Raw genomic sequence first — 21613 nt, forward strand, 5'->3', positions numbered from 1 at the left:
TGTGTTTTTATTAAAAACGATCATAATAGTAGATCAACAGAATCATGATGTATGAGTGCATCATTCTTTGTAAGCATATTACAATTAGGCAACCATTTATTTAAGAAGGTTGTATGAAACACCGATACCACATAATAATGTAACCCAACTATTTTCAAAGCACTTATCTGAAAGAAAATGCTCACAACTTATGGTTGGTAGAACTATAAAATGATGTCAACAAATTAAGTGTGTTACTTATAATAGATTTTTGAATCTTATATATTTAGTTTTGCGCCATTGTTTACAGTTATATGCCGAATGGATACATTGAAAACAGCAACAGTTTCAAATTTGATATCAGCATTACTTTCTGTATAAAATGATGCTTATATAATTATAATTCTTAATTTAAGTATAATTTATTTGTGGCTTATTTTCTGAGTGGGATTCAATACGAAATCAGTTAACACATTTTTATTCGTTAAAGGTATAGATCTTTAAGTAAACATTAATATTCTACAGTAGTTAATACTAAAAATATCAAGAGATGATAATTTTTTCAGATATGCAATATGCTTCAGCAAACTTTACGGCATGTGCGATGTTACGTTATGCTGTCTTACGTTCGTGCCAACCCTGTTTTGCAAATATTTGGCATTAAAAAGATAACAGCCCTGCTCTTGATATACATCTGGCTTAAGTGCCGCAGTTTAGTGCAATAACATAAACATAGCGATAGGTTAAAATAATGTCAGGACATTTTCAGCCTTTAACTCCAGTTCGTGTGCTAAGAAAACTCAAAAAGTTATCTTTGCCAAAAGAGGGTCAACAATACGTGATAAATCGTAACCCACGAAATCTGGAAAAATTACGTGTTGCTTATAAACCAAATGGTTATTTATTGGAAAAACCTGGACGTTCTTATTGGCATAAATTGGAACTAAATATTACTAATCGTTATATTACAGCTGAAGTAAAGCATTTCGAAAATGGTCCAGTAGTAACAGCCAGTTCATCAGAGTGGGCAATTAAAAAACAGTTGTTTAAAACGAACGATGCTAGCGCATATATAAATACCGCACGAGTGTTTGCGCAACGTTGCCTTCGATCAGGAATAACTGAAATTATGTGTAAGATAGAAGCAACTCCGGGCGGAAAAGTGGAGAAATTTCTTAAAGTAGTGGAAGAAAACGGTATTGCGCTGAAGGAACCAGAACAGTTGAAAGCTATTTTGCCATGGGATCAATACAGACCTGAAAAACCTTGGGAAGTTCCAGAAAGTGAAGCAATATTAGCACCAAGCAAAAAATAAAAAAACTGTTATCGTTTTCAATAAAATTTTAAATTTATTCTAATTAAATCGAATATTTCATTTAAAGAAATTTAACATATTTTAAAAGAATTAAATTACTCGTATTTTCCCTTGATGTCCTTCCACAATTTCTGCAAAATAATATACAATTTTTAAAAAAATTCTTACATAATTGTGAAAATGACTTACGCCTTTGTTGTAGGAATCGAAGGCAGTATCAGCAAGCACGTTCATTCCTCTCTCAAAGAAGAACACTGAGCCCATAATTGCCAACACATATGTTGAAGTCCTTTTAAACAAAGCGTTATATACCACCTTCATTTTTTTTAACTAGAACTTTGGATTCCTTTTGGCTAGTGAAACGAAATCAATTAATGTGATTTTCAACAAAATGTCATGTATTGTTGTCATATAAAATTCCCTTAGGGAAATAATTTGGAATTGAAAAATTTTGTGATGCCAGCTTGGTTTTTTTTTAAATACTAAAGTTTTTTTAACTTGGATTTTATGTTATGTACAATAGGTATTTTCGGCTGCTGTTAAGCACGGCAAAAAATAGCAAGTTGCTTACTATAGGCGCTAAGCGAGATATGACATAACTGTTGCAATCTGTCAAAAATTAATTTTTTCGCAAAGAGCCAATCTTGCAAATGTGCAAGGCAAGCAAAATATATTTTGTTAAAAAATAATACTAAAGCTAAAATTAAAAATTAAAATAAATAATAAACTAAAAGCAATGTACAGAATGCAGGAAATTTTGAAGTTTCCTTTTACAATAAAATTAAAAGTAGTTAATATTTATGCTTAATATGTGTAAACTTTTTAGTAACAAATAAGTTAAGAATTTTAATTCACCTTTCAATTATACTTCCTTCAAGTATTTCCAAAAAGTTTTGTGTATATATTTTAAGTATTTATTTTCCATAATTTTAAATATTTTTAAAATATTTGTGAAACTTTTTAATTTTGCTTTAATTTTTGTTTACAATTTTCTGAGATATGCCTAGAATAAACGTTGAAATTTCTAATGAAAACAACAGTTCGCTTATTACGTGATGTTGTTGTTTTGCGTATATTTTAGCAACTTTAAGCGAGCAAATTGATATTTTTGGCCACACTTAACAGCTGCCGAAAGCACCTATAAATAAATCTTAAAACTTATACAAAAATTATGAGTATTATTCTTTTTTTTAAAAACCACTAGCTAATTTATAAAACGAGTTTCTATGTAATTGTGAATGTGAATGCTTTGCATATGAAGCTTGCATTGTTTTATTATTACAAAACAAAAGTATTCAAAAAGGAAAACCAATGTGCAGCAGTAATGTTTTGCACAATAAGCGTAATCTTTTTTAAGCATTTTAAAAAATGAACATAAAATAGGCGCTACTTTAGTTAATAACACTCAAAATGCTGTCAAATGCTTCGTTTCAATGCATGACAAAGTCGTAGTGATAGATGGTGTACTGAGTATATTTTTATATATTATTAAATATATTAAAATTAATTTTAGCAAAAAATTTAAAATAATACTCAAACCGAAATTGTAGCCTAATATATATAAGTTGTTAAAAACAAATTTAAAATAATAAACAAATATTTTTGTTTAACAACTGTTCACTGGAAATATATTGCAAGATTCCAGTCATCCGTTAAAATTATATGAACATTTAATTTTCTAATAAAGTCAAGTACATAAATAAGTAAAATTATTTAAATATATAAGATGAAAATGCTTACCATTACCTTTCTAATATTAATTTTTTCTTCTATTTAAGTTAATTAATTTTCAGTATTTACAATTTTTATATTTTATAATATAGACAACACACCATAAAACATATGTCAAAAAATAATTTAACATATTTTAAAAGTTATGTTAATTTATTTTATCCAGACCTAATGTTGTTTTTCTACAACTCTGAAAGAAAAAAATTACGGCTATTAATAAATAATAAATAAATCTGCAGTTTGTGCTTATGCCATTTTTAAAATAAGCTGTTGTTATTTTGTAATTTGCTTATATAAGTTCAAGCACTTTTATTAAATATATTTATAAACTATTATATAATAATAGGTCTATTCCACGAGCTACGCGTAGTAACTTTGACTAACCTTATGTATACACAAGTGCGTTTCATTTTCCAGTAAATGAGAGCACCTGAGAGAGCGTAACATCCATGCCGAAATTTAAAAATACTACACAAAATTTACTCGTACATATTATTTTAAGTAAAATTTGTGTGATGCGTTGGTTTGAATAAAAATTTTTGTATTGTTTATTTGCGCGGTACTGGTGTTCTCATTAGATTTCACGCAAATCTATTCCATGAAAATCTGTCTGAAGAACGTAATTTGACACTTTATTTGCGTTACGCTCTCATTTTGTACTTTATTTGTAGTTTATTTCAATTTTACTACGAGTAACTCGTAGAACGAACCTAATATGTGAACATTATTTGACATTGGTATAAACCATTTAAATGATTAATTTTTTTATGAAAAAACTAAAACTAAATATGTTACTTGTACTTACTTATGTTCGGATAATACTCAAACAGTTTACTAAACAAAACCAAGTTTTAAAACTATTAAGTTTAAAATATTTATAATTAATATGGCAACTCTATTTCTTAGCTTTGTTAACCGGCAACTACTTTCTCCAGAGTGTCATCGTGGCTAGTTGAACCACTTTAATAAGTTCTGTATTCATTCCGATCCGTTTTTGGACAAAGTTTTTTTAATCATATTTTTAAGTAAAAATGGTAGATTTGACCGGCTCATCATCACCATTCCAGCAAAGTATCCCAAATTTTGCATTCTATTTACCTGCTGTGATTGTATTTGGGCTCGCAGGTAAGAATTTTTATAGACACATCTGGATAAGTAGCAAATAGAATTTTAGCTTTCTCCCCATATGTGTTTATTTACTTTTGTTGACGTCACAATTCTCACTGTGTATAATAAATTTGATTCAAATTTTAAAAGCACAAAAATTTCAGAAATCTATTTTGCAAGCATTATAAAAAAAGTGTATTGAACATTGAATTAATGTTATTGCATGGAATATTTTATATAATGTTAATAAATGTTGTGTGTGTGTTGCCATTAATGTTAATAAGCAAACTCAGAATAAGAATTATACTGATTTTGCATCGTTTGGTGTAATTCTCAATTAAATTTTAATTAAAGGTTGAAAATGCATAAATAATATTTTATGCCAAAAAAATAAATTTGTTACTATTAAAAAAAATAAATTATCATAAAATCGGCCACATCACTCAATTTGTCAATCTTTGAATATCTGTGATTCTCGTAGTGTGTATAACTCTTCTTCTGATAAGAATATTTTTCTGTGTATACCAAGTAATTGTAGCCGGTAAATCTCTTTCTTCTCCACGTCATGGTTGCTTTTTTATATTTAAATTGATTTAATAAAAAAATTACATATTTTCTAATTTAATCATCATTCATCAACAATTGGCTTATAGATTTTTTTTATGGTTTTATTGTTTTTTTAATAAAGTTTATTTTTAAAAAAAAAAAAAACTTTTATTATCACATTTAATTTAAAAACTAAATCAGAATAAAAATAATAAAATAAAACTACCACATGTTTGGTTAAAATATGTTATAAAGTATTTAATATAAATTATATTTAGAATTTAATTAAATTAATATGCTACAAAAATCGTAATAATTAAACTATATATTATAATATAATTTATTAGTTATTTGTTTGAAAAATAATTTAGTAAAGAAGTAATGAAAATGTATTTATTGATAGAAAAAAAAATAAATTAAAAAATCTTCGCAGCCGGTAGGATTCGAACCTACGCTCCCAGAGGGAATCTGATTTCGAGTCAGACGCCTTAACCACTCGGCCACGACTGCTTATGAAACTGTTTGTGACAAATTCTCATAAGAAATAAATTATTATTAGAAAAAAATTTAAAAACTAAAGTTCCTAGAATCAAAAAACTTTATAGCAAAATTTAAAAAAATTAAAATTGTTTTTTTTAAAAATTGCTTCCAATTTTAAAAAACATAGAAAATAAAAATGTTCAACTAATAAAATATTTTTATTTGGCTGTGATCTATATAAATCGCTGTAATTATTTAGAGTTGTATATATCCTTTGAGAGGATACAAAAATTTTTTTTTTCTTTTCTTTTATTAGTTTAAATTTTTAAAAATTTAGTAGTTAATGATTAATCGAAACGGGTTAACAATTGCGCTCAGTTCGTGTTCAACCCACTTCATCCCAACCTAACCCAAATTAATGATTTGAATAAACGGATTTTTATTGACTTAGTCTCAGCATTTATGGGAATACTACATAGTTTTAGTCATTACATTACAATATATAGAAAAATTGTTCATTTTAATAACTCGGAAGGGAATTTCCTATAAGGAATGTTATTAAACATAAAGCTCTAGCTTTATCTATGACATCCTCTGCTAATTTGGTTTCAGTAATCGTAAACCTTCTGTAAAACCTCAACAACTCAAGTTATTGAATTTATTTATTTAAAAATAAATATATTTAAATATTAGGTGATATGAAATTCAAAATTCTTCATTACCTCCAACCGCTATTTAGAAATAAAAACTTCAATGCTAAGGAAACTGATATATAACCAAATAATTCGTCCGTCACTTCTATATGGTTGTGTAGCGTTTAGCAAAGCTTCAAACGAGTTAGAAATTGTACAAAGCCAGGCTCTGAAAAGACTTTTCAAAGTTCCTTGATACATTAGAACGAATGACATCCTCAGGGACCTCAAGATTGATCCCATCAAAAAATACATAAAGGATAGAGCCCTGAAATTATTTGCGAAATCTGACAGACTTACTAACACCGCGTTATCGAATCTCAGAATGGTTACAGGCTCCTCGAGGAGATATACAGATCTGAGGTCAATTATTGCTTAGTCTGATGAAGTGATAAACAATAATCCAGTCTAGGCGCAAAGAGGGGTTTTGAAGAAACCTCGCAGTTAATAGAAAATAAAAGTGTTCAGGTGCACTGACTCAACTAGCCGCAACATAATAATGAAATGTATCCACCGATTTTTTAAACAAAAATGTTTTTATTGAAAATTAGTTTTGATAAAGTTTATATTGGCTGTGCTTATTTATAACTTTGTGCCATTTTTCGACTACCTTTATAAATCCATTAGTCTACAACTTCTGAGGTTTATCGTCGAAAAGCATGGAGAAGTGATTTTCAATGGATCTTTCGTCTACTAATTTTATACCATTAAGAGAGATTTGTAGAAACCGAAACAAATGTCCTATTCAACTGAGGTTTGCAGTGTCGTAGGCTGTGGTTTATACCCAAACTTACGCGGTAAAAATGATTACTATTCATCATTCGCCGTGGTGTTGCGTATTCATCACCGGGTGCTGTGACCCAAAAATCAGCAGAGGTTGGGTGTCCCTCAGTCCTTATCAAGGAGGAAGTTATGTTCAAAACACATTACGGAAATTTATTCAATACTGCGGAAATGCATTATCTTGATACATGTGTTTGTAGAGCATCGTGGTTTTAAGCCTTAATGGCAATTTTTACCGATTATAAGGTTTGAAATTAAGATAAGTTTTTCTAGAGGAAATCAATGAAACTTTTTATATATACTTTCTTCTTTACATTCCATAGCTATAATAAAGCATTTATCAACAATTTTACAAGTGTAAGATATACTTCTGGTTTAAGTCTTTAAACAGACGTCAATTTAACTTAAACTTTTATTTACACTTCCCTCTTCAGTGTTTATAGTTCCTATGGAACGTAGCGTTTATCAATAGATTCTACCGAAAGTTTTAACGTGCACCACTGAGCTATGTCTTAGAGGAAATCAATTTAATTTGATTTCCTATTTACACTTCACTTCATTTATCAATAAATTTGATTGATAAAAGTAAAGGTACACATTTAACCTAAGTCTTCGAAAGAAAGTTGTCTTGATTCGCCTTTCTATTTGCACTTCTCTTTTCGCAGACTATAGTTCCAATGAAGCATTTATGAGTAGGTTATATTAATTTCAATTATGATCTGATTACTGATTCAGATTAGAAATGATCTAAATCTTTATTATATATTTGGTTGTATTTTATACAACAAAGGAATTATTGGGACTTTCTTTATAATCAGTAAGTAAATGCATAGAAAAATTATTGGAATATTTACTAATTTATTTTCGCAAATCTATAATTTAAATTTTTGTTTATTCTTATTTCTTCACAGTAGATCTACAAGTAGATAATCTACTGAACAAAGTAAATTTAATAGAATAGAAATCAATAATAGAAATCAATATAATCAGTAGATGTAAGGTATAGCATTGAGTTCATTTTTCACTGTGTACATTAGGGGTATTTTTTTTTTTTGATCAGATTAGTTATATCATGTTCTAGTACTTTATTGAAAAAGAAAAATGAGAAAAAATTTTAAAAATAATATGATTTTAGGGCGTGTCGTATCGTCCTTCGAAGCAGAGAGTTTAGCTACAGTTTCCACTTTACAAAAGCAAACACCGCAATTTTTTAAATATTGCTTAATATATAGATGATATATATTTTTAAAATTTGGAACTCAAAATCTTTATTAATTTCGAACTATCTTGTAAGGTTCCAGAGATATAGGCTATTAAAAATAAACAGGTTTTGTATACATTTATATATTTGAAAGTTTTTTTAAAAAAATTTACAAAACTTAATTTGGACGGGTTTACTTTGTAATATAATTTTAGTAGTGCAATTCATATACTGTATGGCAGTTATTGTATAGTGTATATATATTTATGACTATTTTAATCAGACAAAGGACTCGAAAAAGTCTTGAATATAACCAATTATTTTATAAAATTCTCATATCCCACATGAGTAATTAATTTTTGTAAATGGTGTTAAAGATTATTTTAAAAGTATTGAAAACCAATTTAAAAAAATTAATAGTTTAATTATTATTAAGGTTATTGCAGTTTATGATGTATTATTTACTCAGTTTATGATGTATTATTACTTAGTTTATGATATATAATAACTGAAATTATTTGTTTCCTATTGTCTTTTGCAAAAATCGATATTATTCTATGACATTATTATATAGAAAGACTAAATTTTAGTAGATTATACTCTTCATTACGTTCTGTTAGATTACTTAACCTTTTTTATAGAACCTTCAGTTTTCTTTTAAAAGAATTTGGAAGTGCTTTCTTTTGTTTACAGATGAGTACGATATCAAATATATATATATCAAAAACCAATAAAATATATTTACCATCATCATTACTAGTTACCACAATCTGTCAGAGCTTGCTCAACAACATTTCTAAAATTGTGTAGATTTAATAGCCTTTAATTCGTAATTATAGATGTTCGAAATGCAAATGTTATCTACCACATTAAACCATCGATTCCATGGTATCTTTCTTTCCATAGCGGTCTCATCTTATCCTTTAAGGATATATGATATATGCATATAGTTAATATGTAGCTCATATTAACTTTAAATCACAATAACTTTAAAGCAAAAACTTTTCTCTGCAACACGTATGCAATCTGACTTATGAACTATCTGAACTATATGTGTTTGCGTTCCTGATAAAAGAAATCAAATAAAATTAAATCTTCAATTTTTTGACAATGCTATGTACCACCTATAAACAAACCTATTTATAATTCCATAGCATTAGATACATACATAATGTACAAATGCATATATAAGAACGTAAGCATTAACGGAACAAAACAGAAATCTTATCAAATTAAGGTCTTGTGTATTTGTTATAATTCTATTATCATTATGTATTGTGTATATTGTGTTTCTATATAAACGTTTTCGGTATTTTCGCCTGCTTTCTTGATATTGTATTGAAGTCGTAGTCGTCCACACATTTTCTATATAGAAATTATTCAATTAATACGAATAAGAACGCTCGCAATGGCCACGTTGACAAAATTATTTATATTTTGATTAGGTTTAAATTTTTTACTTTGATTTAATTTTTACCAAATTGGCACCTTATTGACCATCAATTTTAAAATTTTTAATTTAGTCTAATTTTAAACGCGCGCCGTGTCATTTGCCTGCCTGCCTGTCGGTACGTTTCTGTTAACTAAAATTCTAATCTTTTTAAATATTTTGTTTTATAATTTATTTTATGATTAATGTGCGTTAATAAATAATTTGAGTTCCGTCTTTATAAATGAAAAATTTTTTTAGTTTAAAAATTAAATTAAAAAAATTCGCAGCCGGTAGGATTCGAACCTACGCTCCCAGAGGGAATCTGATTTCGAGTCAGACGCCTTAACCACTCGGCCACGACTGCTTGTGTAGTGCGCGTTCCCAATTTCACTTTTGTTCTAAGTGCATAATTTTACTATTGTGAATGCATTTCTTGCTTTTCATTTTTTTAATAAAATGAATACGAATAAAAAACTTATACTTCGTGCCACGTATTCTGGCAGTGTTAGGTTCGACCCGAAAAATGCCACTTCGTATGCGAGATTATTATATTTAATAGATTATAACTGTTTTATATACTACAAATGCATTACGCATAAGAATATACGTAAAAGAAAATTCCAAGATATATTGAAGAAATATATATGTATATAATAAGAAAGTTCATTAAATTGTTATTTACACACAAGTTAATTATACGGTAACACAATAGACCTATAGGTCTAAGTGGATCCCTCGGTATCGACGATATAACCTGATTTAACATAACCTATTTATTATTTATTTATCGTTAGTATTCTTTATATTTATAAATACAGTGGTGGTTCACTGTAACGAATGTTGTGATTTTCGCCTTAAGCCAATGCCAACGAAAACGCACGAAAAATTAAAATAAAAAAATGTCAAAATTTTGTAGAATGGATGTTAGTACCAGTCTTTATTCATAAGTTGCAGTTTTCCTTAAAAACTTAATATGGAATAATTCTTAAATTAAGCAATTAGAAAAAAAATACAGAAATAAAATTATAGGTTATATATATGGTGGGACTGAGTTGAAGGATTAGTCGAAGTAGACCACGAACTACTTGGGTCCTTTTTTGTCCTTCGATTCTCGGATGTTGTTATTGAGTTAAAGCTGGAGTGGCTTCCGTTCGCATATCTACATCTTTTGTTAATGCAAGCAGCTCATTTAGCTTGAGGTTTCCTGCCAAGTCATCACCAACCCAATGGTGTCACAAGACAGTCTTCCTTCTACTTGCCAGTGCTGGACATTTGCACAATATATGCACCGCTGTTTCCTTTTCTTCTAGACATAGTCTGCAAGTGTCTTCCTCAGCAAGAGTTATCTTTTTGAGGTGATACTTGAAGTTGCCATGCCCAGTAATTAGTAAGGACAGCCAGCTTAGAGTGCACCGCAAATAGCTAAGCACTTTTGTCGCTTCCCTGGCTCACGGTTTCGGCAACATGAGTTTGGTCTGTCTACAAGTGCTCAACTCTCTCCATCTATTAAGATGAAGTGAGGTTATCCACTTATAGACATAGACTGCCGTCATGTTGTAACTCAATGGTATTCTGGGTTCTGGGCCACAGAAATTATGCCTTGATCCTTGCTTTGCAAGTTCATCTGCCTTCTCGTCTAAAAAAAAAAAATTATAGGTTACTTATAGGTTATTATTATAGGTTATTATATTATAGGTTACTGCAATTATATGATTATACTGTTGCGACCTCCGACATACCATGTACGTATTACTGAAAAGCTCTTAGCTCAGTGCTCAGTGCTATATGATGTATCTAATGACTATATGTCAGCTTTTTAAAAAGGACAATTTTTATTTCATGGTCGGGTTATTTTATACTACATTTTGGAAAAGTAACTATGTGAATACCTGAATACACATACTATCTATCATAAAATTCCGTTCTTGAACCATAACTGTCTATATCACTGTAAACGATCCTTCGACCATTCAGATCCTCATTGTTTTAATCTAAAAATAGTCTAGCCTATAATCTATTTAAAATTGTGTTAACCCGATGACTAGTGCATTGATATAAATTCGAAAGATAATTCCAATACTGCAAAATGAAAACATTCTAATCTAAAGAAAAAAAGAAAACTACACAAATAATAGAGAGTTAGCTCTGTAGAGCTGAATCGATAGCCATATTACTACGGAAAGTCAAATTTGCTAGATATTTAAATAGTATAGATAACAGATAATGTAGTATAGTATGGAGAGTTATATTCTTAGCCTCGTTTTTTAGAAAATTGAACGTTTTGATCTATTTTACATTTTTTTTCAATTTTTATGTTATTCACCATTAGAAAAGTCCAAACTTATCAGAATAATGTACTGAGATGTATGCTATAAGTTTTATGTCATATCAGAAATGAAGGCATGTACAATGACTTAAGAGTGGAGAGTGTATCAAAGACAGAGCGCTGAAATTGTTCGATTCTGTGGAAGCGCTAATTCCGACTTGCACTCTCTCAAATCATTTGCAATATATATTCCGTCAGAAAGATATGCTGAGCTTCAAAGTATACTTCTATAAAATCATCTAAATAAGTTATTTATAGAATTTAAAGAATCTCTTATTACAATGGATCATCCAAATGGTCACAGACATTATTGAGTAAGACACTAACTTGGGTTTGATCAAGCAAAGAAGAAATTTCGAATTTCAAGCATTTCTTTAATTTAAATCTTAAGAATCTTTATTATTGTATTTAAAAAAATTAAATATTAAGTTAAATATTATTAACTGAATGGAATAAAATGGAATCTTAATAAGTTCAGAATAAAAGAATCACAATCCATAACTGAAAAATATAGAGTTAATATTATGGAATCTTTATAAATTCAAAATAAAAGAATCACAATCGACTGGTCATGGGAATGATCTAATTAATTTATACACTTTAAATGAAAAAAAAACCAAAAAAATTATAATTTTCTCCTCTTCTTTTTTGCTCCTCTATATGTGAATGCATGTTTGAATATTTGTAACTATAGAAAACCCCTTCAAGACCTCTTTAAATATTAAAAGCATGTTTGTTTAATATTAGAAAATATTCGGTATATTTGTTTTTGTATTTTAAAAGCATTACTTTAAAACTTAATAATTATATGTCTTCACTCCACCACGCTGCTTTCTCTTCATGCCGTAACACTTGTGAACATGTCGGAAATGCAGTTTATTAAGCTCAGTCTCAGCACACCGCATTTTTGTACCGCATTTTTGTCGCGAGTAATTATCTGCCAAAGCAGTTTCCATAACCTTCCTAAGATTGAGAAGGCTTACTTATTAACGCACATTTATCAAAAATAGCCACACAGCTACAATAAATAATTTATTTTACAATAGTAATACAAACTCTAGCTACTTTAATACTGAAACAAACCAAACACGAAAATGGCCGACGAAGCTCAAACACAAGAATTTCTCGACGATGTCAACGAACAAGCCATGAATCTTGATCCTTTAAGCGGATTAGGTAGCTCCAATCCAGACTTCAAAATGCCAACTGTTGAAGAGGTTTGGGATATAATCCAACAAATGGAAGGCATAAGTGATGAAGAACGCGAATCTTTGCGCAAGAGCTTATACAGTCCGCAAGATGGTAGCCCAGAAGATTTCTTCAAAAATCTAGGTCAGCCACAAAATGCGCATTCATCGTGGGAGTATACTATATTTTTAGCCATGGTTGCAATTCTTGTGCTAGTTTTTGGTAAGCACAAATTAAGTTTGCATTATTATTAAATGTTAAAAACCTTTATATATTTTTATTCATATTTAGAAGTATAAAGAGTAAACTGAACGGATTTGTTTAAACCGTTCACATGGAAAAAAATTATTTGAAATAAAATTTAATTTGAATATTATAATCTATCAAAAAATTACAAAGCAAAGCATTATCTCATCTACTTATTGTTTTATTTCTAATAATACACTTTTGATACCAATTCTAAGCATTATTTTTTTAACATTATGGCCGTGTGCGAGTTCGAGTAAATTGATGGTAAATTGAGGGAAATAGTAAATTATGTCGGTATGGCAGCGAATGTTGGTATTTATCAGAATTTCGAGTAGGGTAAATTCGATAAAAATCAGGTAAATTGGGTGTTACCGTTGTGAAAATTTTATAAGATGTTTAATAAATAAATAAATAAATTTGCAAACTTTTAACCAAAAATAATAAATAAGTGCAATAAATAAATAAATAAATACTTACATAAGTGCAGTGCAAAAAATCCCTAGGAAATTTCAATTTACTTTATCTCAATTTACTCGAACTCGCACACTCGCCTATACCCTCAATATCATTTATTGCATTAATTAAATTAAAAATTAATTGATGGCTTCAAATTCAAAATCAAATTTGTCACTGACAATCTGACTAGCTAATCAATGGTTAACTTTGACAATACGAAGTGTACTTTCTTCTTTTTAATTCATAATGTTTAAAATTAATTAGGATAATTAAAATATATAAATTTTAATTATAAAATTAAAATTATTAAATTATATTAAAATATATAAATTTTAATTATAAATAAATTAGGAATAACAAATCAATTTTCAGCAAACTTGATATTTATGTCGTTTTCGATTGGTAAATCTGGGGTAACTTTTTTAATCGACATTCACTTTTAGTGCAATTTTAATTTTTGATTGGTAAATCTAGAGCGCAATGTAAACACTTGAGATTAATTTATAATACTCTAGATATGTTGACAGAGTAGCAAGATTACCCTGTAATTAACAACTGTTTTATATGACTTGACAAATAAATTGTGATTTGATTCGATACACATATTTATAATGAGATAATTTAAATATCTACTAACACTTATAAAAATTTTGGAATACTTTAAAAATATTCGATTGGGCAGCAAAATTTGACAGATCGAGAGTAAAAAATCTGAATTTTATCCAGATTTACCAATCAAAAACGATATTAGTTATAATTCATATATTATAAAAACGCTTAAAGTTGCAAAAAAATTATCTTTAAAATCATTTACTAAGGTAATTAACTCGAGCATTAATTTATTTATTTATGTGTAATTTGTGTGTGTTTGATTTGAACTACCAAAGTTGCTCCTAGCATTCAAAAAGAAAAAGTGCTACTTATAGCACTTTAAATATTTTTTTTGGTATTATAATATAGAAAGTTTATATAAAAACTTTCTATTTAATTGCTAAATGTTGAACTCTTATTTAGTTCTAATTAATATATATTAAAAAAATTGAGTATAAAATAAAGTTCTCTACCGCAATTTTAACAAGAAGTATTTTTGAATCTAACCCACTCTCACTGCGTAGAAGTTTCAATGTTGAGTCCATTTTTTATATTGCTGGGTAAAGACTTATATAATTGAAAATAAATAAATTTAAAAACTAGCTGAGAATCCTACATACCGTAGTAGTTAGTCATACTCTTGTTATGTAGAGCGTCTCGGGCACTGCAAAATTGACGCTTTCGGACTATTCCGAAAATACATGTTATGTAGACTGTCACATCCTTATTGCCAATTTCGTATTTTTACAATGTTTTGGTGATTTTTGGTTGTGCCTAAATTTAAAAGGAAATGTAGATATGCTCACTTTCCATAATAGAGGTTGTAATAATGTTAATTTCATATTATAGTATCTTATAATATATTGTTAGCAGTACTTACAAAATTATACGACTTTCCTTAAAATCGGGAAGTGTAATAATTAGATTAGTTTTTTATAAAATAGGCTATTTTTCTCCAAAACGTATTGAAATTGGAGTAATTTCAAAAAGCGAAAATTCTAAAATTTATTACTAAACAACACTGCTTTGCCTTCGCCGGCTTTCATGCCGGTTTTTTGAACCGACGTATTGTTTTTTCTTATAATTTCCATTGAACACAGCAACAATTTTAATCATGTCGTGCCCGAAACACAAGGTGGCTCTAAGTCTTTCAATATAAGAAAAATTTATCTCCTAATCTTCAAAAAAATGTGCTAATTATTTTATTGTCAAAATTGCGGAAGAGAACTTTATTTTTTACTCAGTTCTTTACAAGTTATATTAATTAGAACTAAATAAAAGTTCAACATTTAGCAGTTAAATATAGAGTTTTTATATCCATATTATAGTACTAAAAAAAAATATAAAGTGCTATAAGTAGCACTTTTTCTTTTTGAATGCTAGAAGCAATTTTAATAGTTCAAACCAAACACACACAAATTACACATAAATAAATTCTTATCCAAACAATGAATGGGTCAATACCCTCCGTGCTTATAGTTATGATTCAATGACAGGTCAAGCTTTTATATTGCTTTACAAAAAATAGATTTAAAAATTCGCTGAGATGCTCTATAATAAAGAGAGGATACATATGTAAAACCATTTAAATTGTTGAGCTTTTATTTAGTTGTAATAAATATTTATTGATATAAATAAAATTCTGAATTGTGACTTGGTAGATTTAGGTAGTGGTTTTTTCATCTATCATATTAAAAGCCCTTAAAACTGGGACTATTGTAATGCCATAGATAACTTTCAACACACCAGCCGAGTGAAGTAGGTTCGGTTTAGGTTAGGTTATACCGGCGATCCCTAAGGAATCTACTTATGTCTATAGGCCCTTTGTATTACCGTATATAGAGGAAAATCAAGGTTTATTTCTTCATATATTCTCTAAGGCGAATTTTTTCGATTCTTTACCTGATCACAAAGATTTGTGTGGCTTAATGTTGTCAACTTGAAAAATAATATCCTTTCTTTTTTAATTAATTGAATTTCATTTTTAGACCTTAGACTCTGCGGTTTAAATTTGTTTGAGTACATGTTCAGACCTTGGTACTGAGAGTTTAAAAACTATAAACAAACATTCTGATTAAAAAAATTTTTTTCAAAAACCATTGATAATAATATTTGGTAATATTTGAAACAGCCCTCTGATAAACTAAAAATATAATCAATTAAAATAAAATATTTTGTTTTAATTCACTACTATTTACTACTTTTGTATTTGCAAATAGTTTTTCGTCATGTCTGACTTAAAAATTGCTAAATTGAAAATTGATTCAATCGTTTCGTTAGGTGATATCAGCTTTTAATAGACGATAACCTTGCAATCCCATCAAACACACAGCATCACCTTTTTGTTGTCAATTCCAATTTTCTGATAATTTTCTCATATATTAATATGAGAGACTCATTTCTCAACGGCTGTAACCATTCCATTGGCTTGATTTCATTCCATTAAAGTTATTCCAAACTTTTTCACATAGATTATGAGGTACGCGAATTTTAAGTTACTTTTTGTAACTACAAATGCCAATCCTTTAAAACTGTTTTGTGGTCGATCTGAAGTTCCTTGACGATGTCGTAACTGCTCACTTATCGGTCCTCTTAAATATTTATGCAAATCCTTTAAAACTGCTTTGTGGTCAGTTTTCAATTCCTTAATGATGTCGTAAATGCTCATTGATCGGTGTTCTTAAATATTTATGCAAATCCTTCAAAACTGTTTGTGGTCAATCAGTTCTTTAACTATCTAGTTCCTATCTATCTAGTTCGTAACTGCTCACATATGAGCCTTCTTGCATGTTTATGTAAAAGCTTTAAAAATATTTCCTTGTCAATCTTCAGCGATCAAATTAATTCCTTGAAATTAATTGCGATAGAGTATTCCTTCTATCACAGTTAAGCCAGAATTCTGCAGATTTTGTAATTTTGCAAATTGTAGGATTTTATAAAATTTCACTAATTTTGCTATATCTTTGCAATAAATTTTAGCAGAAAACTCCAATCTCAATGTTCAAAAATCGTTCTAAGATATAGTTAGATGTTGCTATATATTCTCTTCTTGTGAAGTCACAGCCTCCTTAATAATAAAAGCCATTCCAAAAATTCAAATTTAAGCCCTAGTCAATTATCATTTTTTATCAATTCATATCTCACATTGACCTCCATTTTAAAGTCATTGCTTTTTAATAATCAAATTTAAAAAGTCTTCTTTATATAAGCATTTATCATATATATATATCAATATATATCTTAACTTACAAAATGAAGAAACCTTGTATCACTTTATTTTTAAGTCCCCTATATACTTCTCAGTACGGAGTCACCATCTTAGTTTCTTACTTGCAGTCTTCAGGGACCACAAATCCTTAATTTTTCAACTTATATATACGAAATAGTCTTAAAATCAGTTAAGTTATTATAAACGAATAAGATTTGCTTTTCACTAAAATTGTTTTCGTAGATGTATATATATATATATATATTTTTTTTGTCCTACTATTTATAAACCTTTTTTTATCGCTTATCTTTTAAACCTAGCTATAAGTAAACACCAAACCTTCTTCTGTAAATAAATGTTGAATTGAAATATAAACATATACACATATATAATATTTCAATGGAATACTAATTAATTACTTAATCCCACGTATCCTGGGAGGGGGCTAGAGTGACTGAATCCAATCTCCGAAAGTAGTTAGAGGGATACATTTATACATATGTATATTTATCATAAAATCGTTATGACTATTTAATTGGATGAAATTTTTTTTTTATTATCTGAAAGTCCCCTTCGAAGTTATTGAAGCTGAATTAAAGACTATTTATTCCATGAAGATGGCAAATAATTAGTTAGTGTGTTTGACTATTCGTTGAATACAAAACAATTCATGAATTATGCGCCTTAGTAATTTAAATAATCTTATCTGTTATGTCAGCTTTAAGTCGAACTATTTGCAAAGATACTTTTAAGAAATAATCTTTATTGCAAATCACACTCAAAATGCTATATATAGTATGTTAACACTATATATGTATATATGAGAGTCTACTAATAAATTCTTATCTGAAGAGAACTAATTAATTGTTAAATTTCATGTCATCATTACCGTATGTTGAAAACTGTGCCATGGGAATAAGTCCTGTCTTCTGTTTGTATATAATCAGCAGTACATACATATATCATATATATATATATAAACAAAAAGAGTAAATTTTTTTTGAGAATATCAATAAAGTTTTTGATTACTATTTCTGTCTTTATTAAAAGTTTTTATTTAATAGTTTTGTTGCTCGGAATTTGTTAGCACCTATCTGCTGTTGACTTGAACGTCTCTGGTTTGACTAATATAATTCTGTTTAAAAACGTGTTTATTACTTTTTACACGGCCAAGTACAATTTTTTATTTGCTTATATTCCCGCCACTTTCGGAGTTGATAAGCGCAAGACACTTTATCGTTACTCCCTGATAAAATGGTTTATTGCACGATATGGGTCAGACTGTAGGCAGAAAGCTTGTGTTCAACGAAATCAATTTTAGCATTAGATAAGATTATCAGTCAATATGACAATATAATTTGGGTATGAACCCTATTAACTTCGCCACTCGCCTGCCTGCCTGTGAGTGAGTATTTATTATTTATAAATTCAGTCTTGTCCGAAACACATTGGAAACAATTACTCTAATATTTACACATTTCGTATTTCGTATTTTGTATTTTGTATTTCGTAAAATGAGCCACTCAGAGAATATATTAGATCAGCTGAAGAGTTCAGTGCAGGCAATAATAGACAAAACCGGTGCTGGAAGTAAATACACACAAAGCTTAGTAAGCCGCATACAGGCGTTACAACAGAAACTGGAATCTCTTTCCAATATTGAAAGAAGTCAGTTCTTGACAGAAATGCAGGGTTCCTTCCAAAATACAATCAATAAAATCGAACAGAAGCTAACACAACATGCAAATTTTGAAAAAGTCTATAATTATTCCATAATCTCAGCTGTGGTTCTCACACTTGTGGTTACTGTTGGTTAGTGATTATTAATTCTATTTTCATCTTTATTTTTGATTTATTACAAAAATGTGTTTATTTCAAAATTAATTAATCAAATTTTTGTTTTTTCAGCACTTTTCGGCTATAAACTTTACAAATCTCTGATGGAAAAAGAACTGAAGAAGCAGGAAAAAGTTAAAAATAAGCACACCAAAAAATCGAAAAAGAATAACTAAAGACACAAACTTATAAAGCCGAAATGATGCACACATCTACTTAAAAATCCGTTTTTAATACTATATATGTTTAAATATACAGTTTTATATTACTATACCAAATATGATGAATTATCAGTAAATTACTTACAACCTAACTTATAACTTAATAGTAGTACAGATAAATGTTCTCGTGAATCTTGTGTATGTGTATATGTTAAATGTTCAGTAATTAAATTAACTTTATGATCCAAAATAAAATCAGTAAATAATTAATATTATATTAAATATATTAAAAACAATATATACTCATAATCCAGTCTTGACATTATATTTGGTGTTAGTAGTTGCATTATAAATGCATTTTACGTAAAATAAATTTTTATAAAAATAATTGCCAATTTTTTAATTATTGTTAATTATAATAATCATAATAAAATGATTCTGAGCCTTAAATTTGATAGGATATAAGTTGAACCATTGGTACTTGCTGTCTACAAATCTCTCTTTCTCACTCTTATCCTCAGATCCCAGTAGAGCATGGGGCCTCGCTATCTACAAATACTTATAATTAAATACAAGAAATGTTTCCAGAAAAGACTACTGGTGATGGATATTTGGTTATACTCGAAATAGCTGTATGATCAGCAAAAAAATTAGTTAATTTATAATAAAATCATATTGTTTCGCTACTATTCAAGAACCTTCACATAAAGTAAATATTTTCTGTATTCATAATTGATTTTACAACAATAGCATATGTTCATATATGTTACAGATTATTTTAATATTAAGATAGTTTTCTGTGCTATAAACTATAACTATACTATACTTGCGCAATTATTTATTTTTTTTTCGAGAACTGAATATATTCGGGGAAGACAATCATCATAAATATCGATAGTTACAACAGCTCGAGTTATAACAACAACTACTTCCAGGATTTTCATCAGAATACTCTATCATCTAGGATCAATACTCTATCATCATTCGCTGGTGCTCACTAGTCGTTGCTAACTTTGTGGTCTGCAGCTTTTTATCCGAATTGAATATTGTGTAAAGTGTATTACTCTCGTTGGTTCCGTTTATTTTGTTCCAGAGATTTTAATGTTTGTTACGATATCTATTTAGATTATTCATTGTTTTTGCATTTGGACAAAATAGTAATAATAATAATTCGATTATGAACAGTATAATAATTGTAGAAATATTTAGAAGGAATAATACTAATAAAAAACACAACCAGTATAAATTCAATATTTACAATAGTTTTGACTAAAATTATTATTACAAATCGTCATTATTATTTTATAGTTAATTTTTAAATTTTTTTTTAACATATGTTTACAGAATTACATATAGTTATAGTCATAATTAAATTTTTAATATTACATATAGATTTCTTTTTTTTTTTTTGCGGCAAGGAGGAGTGGAATGCCTACGCACTGACCACAATCCGGCGCCCCGGAAGGTGAGTGCCCTTCTCGCACGGGCTAAACCACTCCCCCTCATTCCTAGAGACCTTGTTCTACCCCGGAACTACGTTAGTATTACTTCGAGGTAGGGTCCCTATTAGTCACTTAAGACTACCATCGGTTTGCCCTGCGTCTAGGCTCCGCTACTGTTGCAGATAATTAATCTTGCCCTATGTTACAGTCTACTTTTTTCAATCTCAGAGTATGTGTTCCGGCTCTCACTCGTGCTCTTCGTTTATATTAGATTGCGTCCAGATCTTTCTTCTTTTTCCTTAAAACATTCCCGATGAATTGCGTGATTTTGTTCCAATTTTCTGTTCGTTCTATCATTTTTTCTACAATATTATCGACTGTAAAGTGACCTATATATTCTGCAAGTAGTATTCTTTCTCCACGCCATCTTTCGCAGTTGAAGAAAGTATGCTCAGCATTGTCCTTGACTGATCCCCAGTATATACAGTTGGGCTGCTCTGCTTTTTGCATTCTGTATAGATATTTTCGAAAATATCCATGACCAGATAGGAACTGTGTGACATAATAGTCAATCTCGCCGAAATTTCTTTCCGCCCACGACTTTACGTTCGGAATCAGCTTTGCCGTCCATCTTCCTCTTAAATCGGAGTTCCACCGTTGTTGCCAGATCTGAAAAGTTTGTTCCCTTATATCTTGAAGGTCTGTTGAGTTGTTTGTCGATCTCTGTTTTCAGCGTTTTTTCCGTTCATGTGTCTGGAGGTCGATAGGGATGATTCCACTTATCACTAGAACAGCAGGCTCGGATACGGTTCGGTATGCAGAAGCTACCCGAAGTGCAGCAGTCCGCTGTACAGCTGCGTAAACTTTACATATAAGATAATAAATATATA

General features: G+C 29.0%; 3 protein-coding genes and 2 non-coding genes across 9 annotated transcripts; 2 read left to right on the forward strand and 3 right to left on the reverse strand.

Moving 5' to 3' along the window:
- The first annotated feature begins 662 nt into the window (after positions 1 to 662).
- LOC119679739 (39S ribosomal protein L18, mitochondrial) lies at positions 663 to 1342 on the forward strand. Its single transcript, XM_038092243.1, has one exon. The coding sequence runs from the start codon at positions 731 to 733 to the stop codon at positions 1292 to 1294; it is 564 nt and encodes a 187-aa protein (XP_037948171.1). The 5' UTR covers positions 663 to 730; the 3' UTR covers positions 1295 to 1342.
- Positions 1315 to 1691, reverse strand: LOC119679740 (cytochrome b-c1 complex subunit 9). The gene is made up of 2 exons (XM_038092244.1): positions 1484 to 1691; positions 1315 to 1425 (listed from the first exon to the last, which is right to left on the reverse strand). The coding sequence occupies exons 1-2, from the start codon at positions 1613 to 1615 to the stop codon at positions 1390 to 1392; spliced, it is 168 nt and encodes a 55-aa protein (XP_037948172.1). The 5' UTR covers positions 1616 to 1691; the 3' UTR covers positions 1315 to 1389.
- Positions 1692 to 3947: 2256 nt separating this feature from the next.
- LOC119685102 lies at positions 3948 to 19526 on the forward strand. Of its 5 annotated transcripts, none has more exons than XM_038099305.1 (3): positions 4065 to 4150; positions 12639 to 13002; positions 19193 to 19526. In XM_038099305.1, exons 2-3 carry the CDS (start codon positions 12687 to 12689, stop codon positions 19294 to 19296), a joined length of 420 nt encoding a protein of 139 aa, XP_037955233.1. In that variant the 5' UTR covers positions 4065 to 4150; positions 12639 to 12686; the 3' UTR covers positions 19297 to 19526. The 5 variants fall into 5 exon arrangements, with proteins under 5 accessions (XP_037955236.1, XP_037955233.1, XP_037955232.1 ...); XM_038099304.1 differs by lacking the exon at positions 4065 to 4150 and adding an exon at positions 9370 to 9402; XM_038099306.1 differs by lacking the exon at positions 4065 to 4150 and adding an exon at positions 9386 to 9402 and having other exon boundaries at positions 12654 to 13002.
- Trnas-cga lies at positions 5107 to 5188 on the reverse strand. Its single transcript has one exon. It is a non-coding gene; the product is annotated as a tRNA-Ser (tRNA).
- Positions 9549 to 9630, reverse strand: Trnas-cga. The gene has a single exon. It is a non-coding gene; the product is annotated as a tRNA-Ser (tRNA).
- Positions 19527 to 21613: the final 2087 nt, after the last annotated feature.

Source organism: Teleopsis dalmanni, chromosome 2 (genome assembly GCF_002237135.1).
Source record: "Teleopsis dalmanni isolate 2A chromosome 2, ASM223713v2, whole genome shotgun sequence".
Lineage (NCBI taxonomy): Eukaryota > Metazoa > Arthropoda > Insecta > Diptera > Diopsidae > Teleopsis > Teleopsis dalmanni.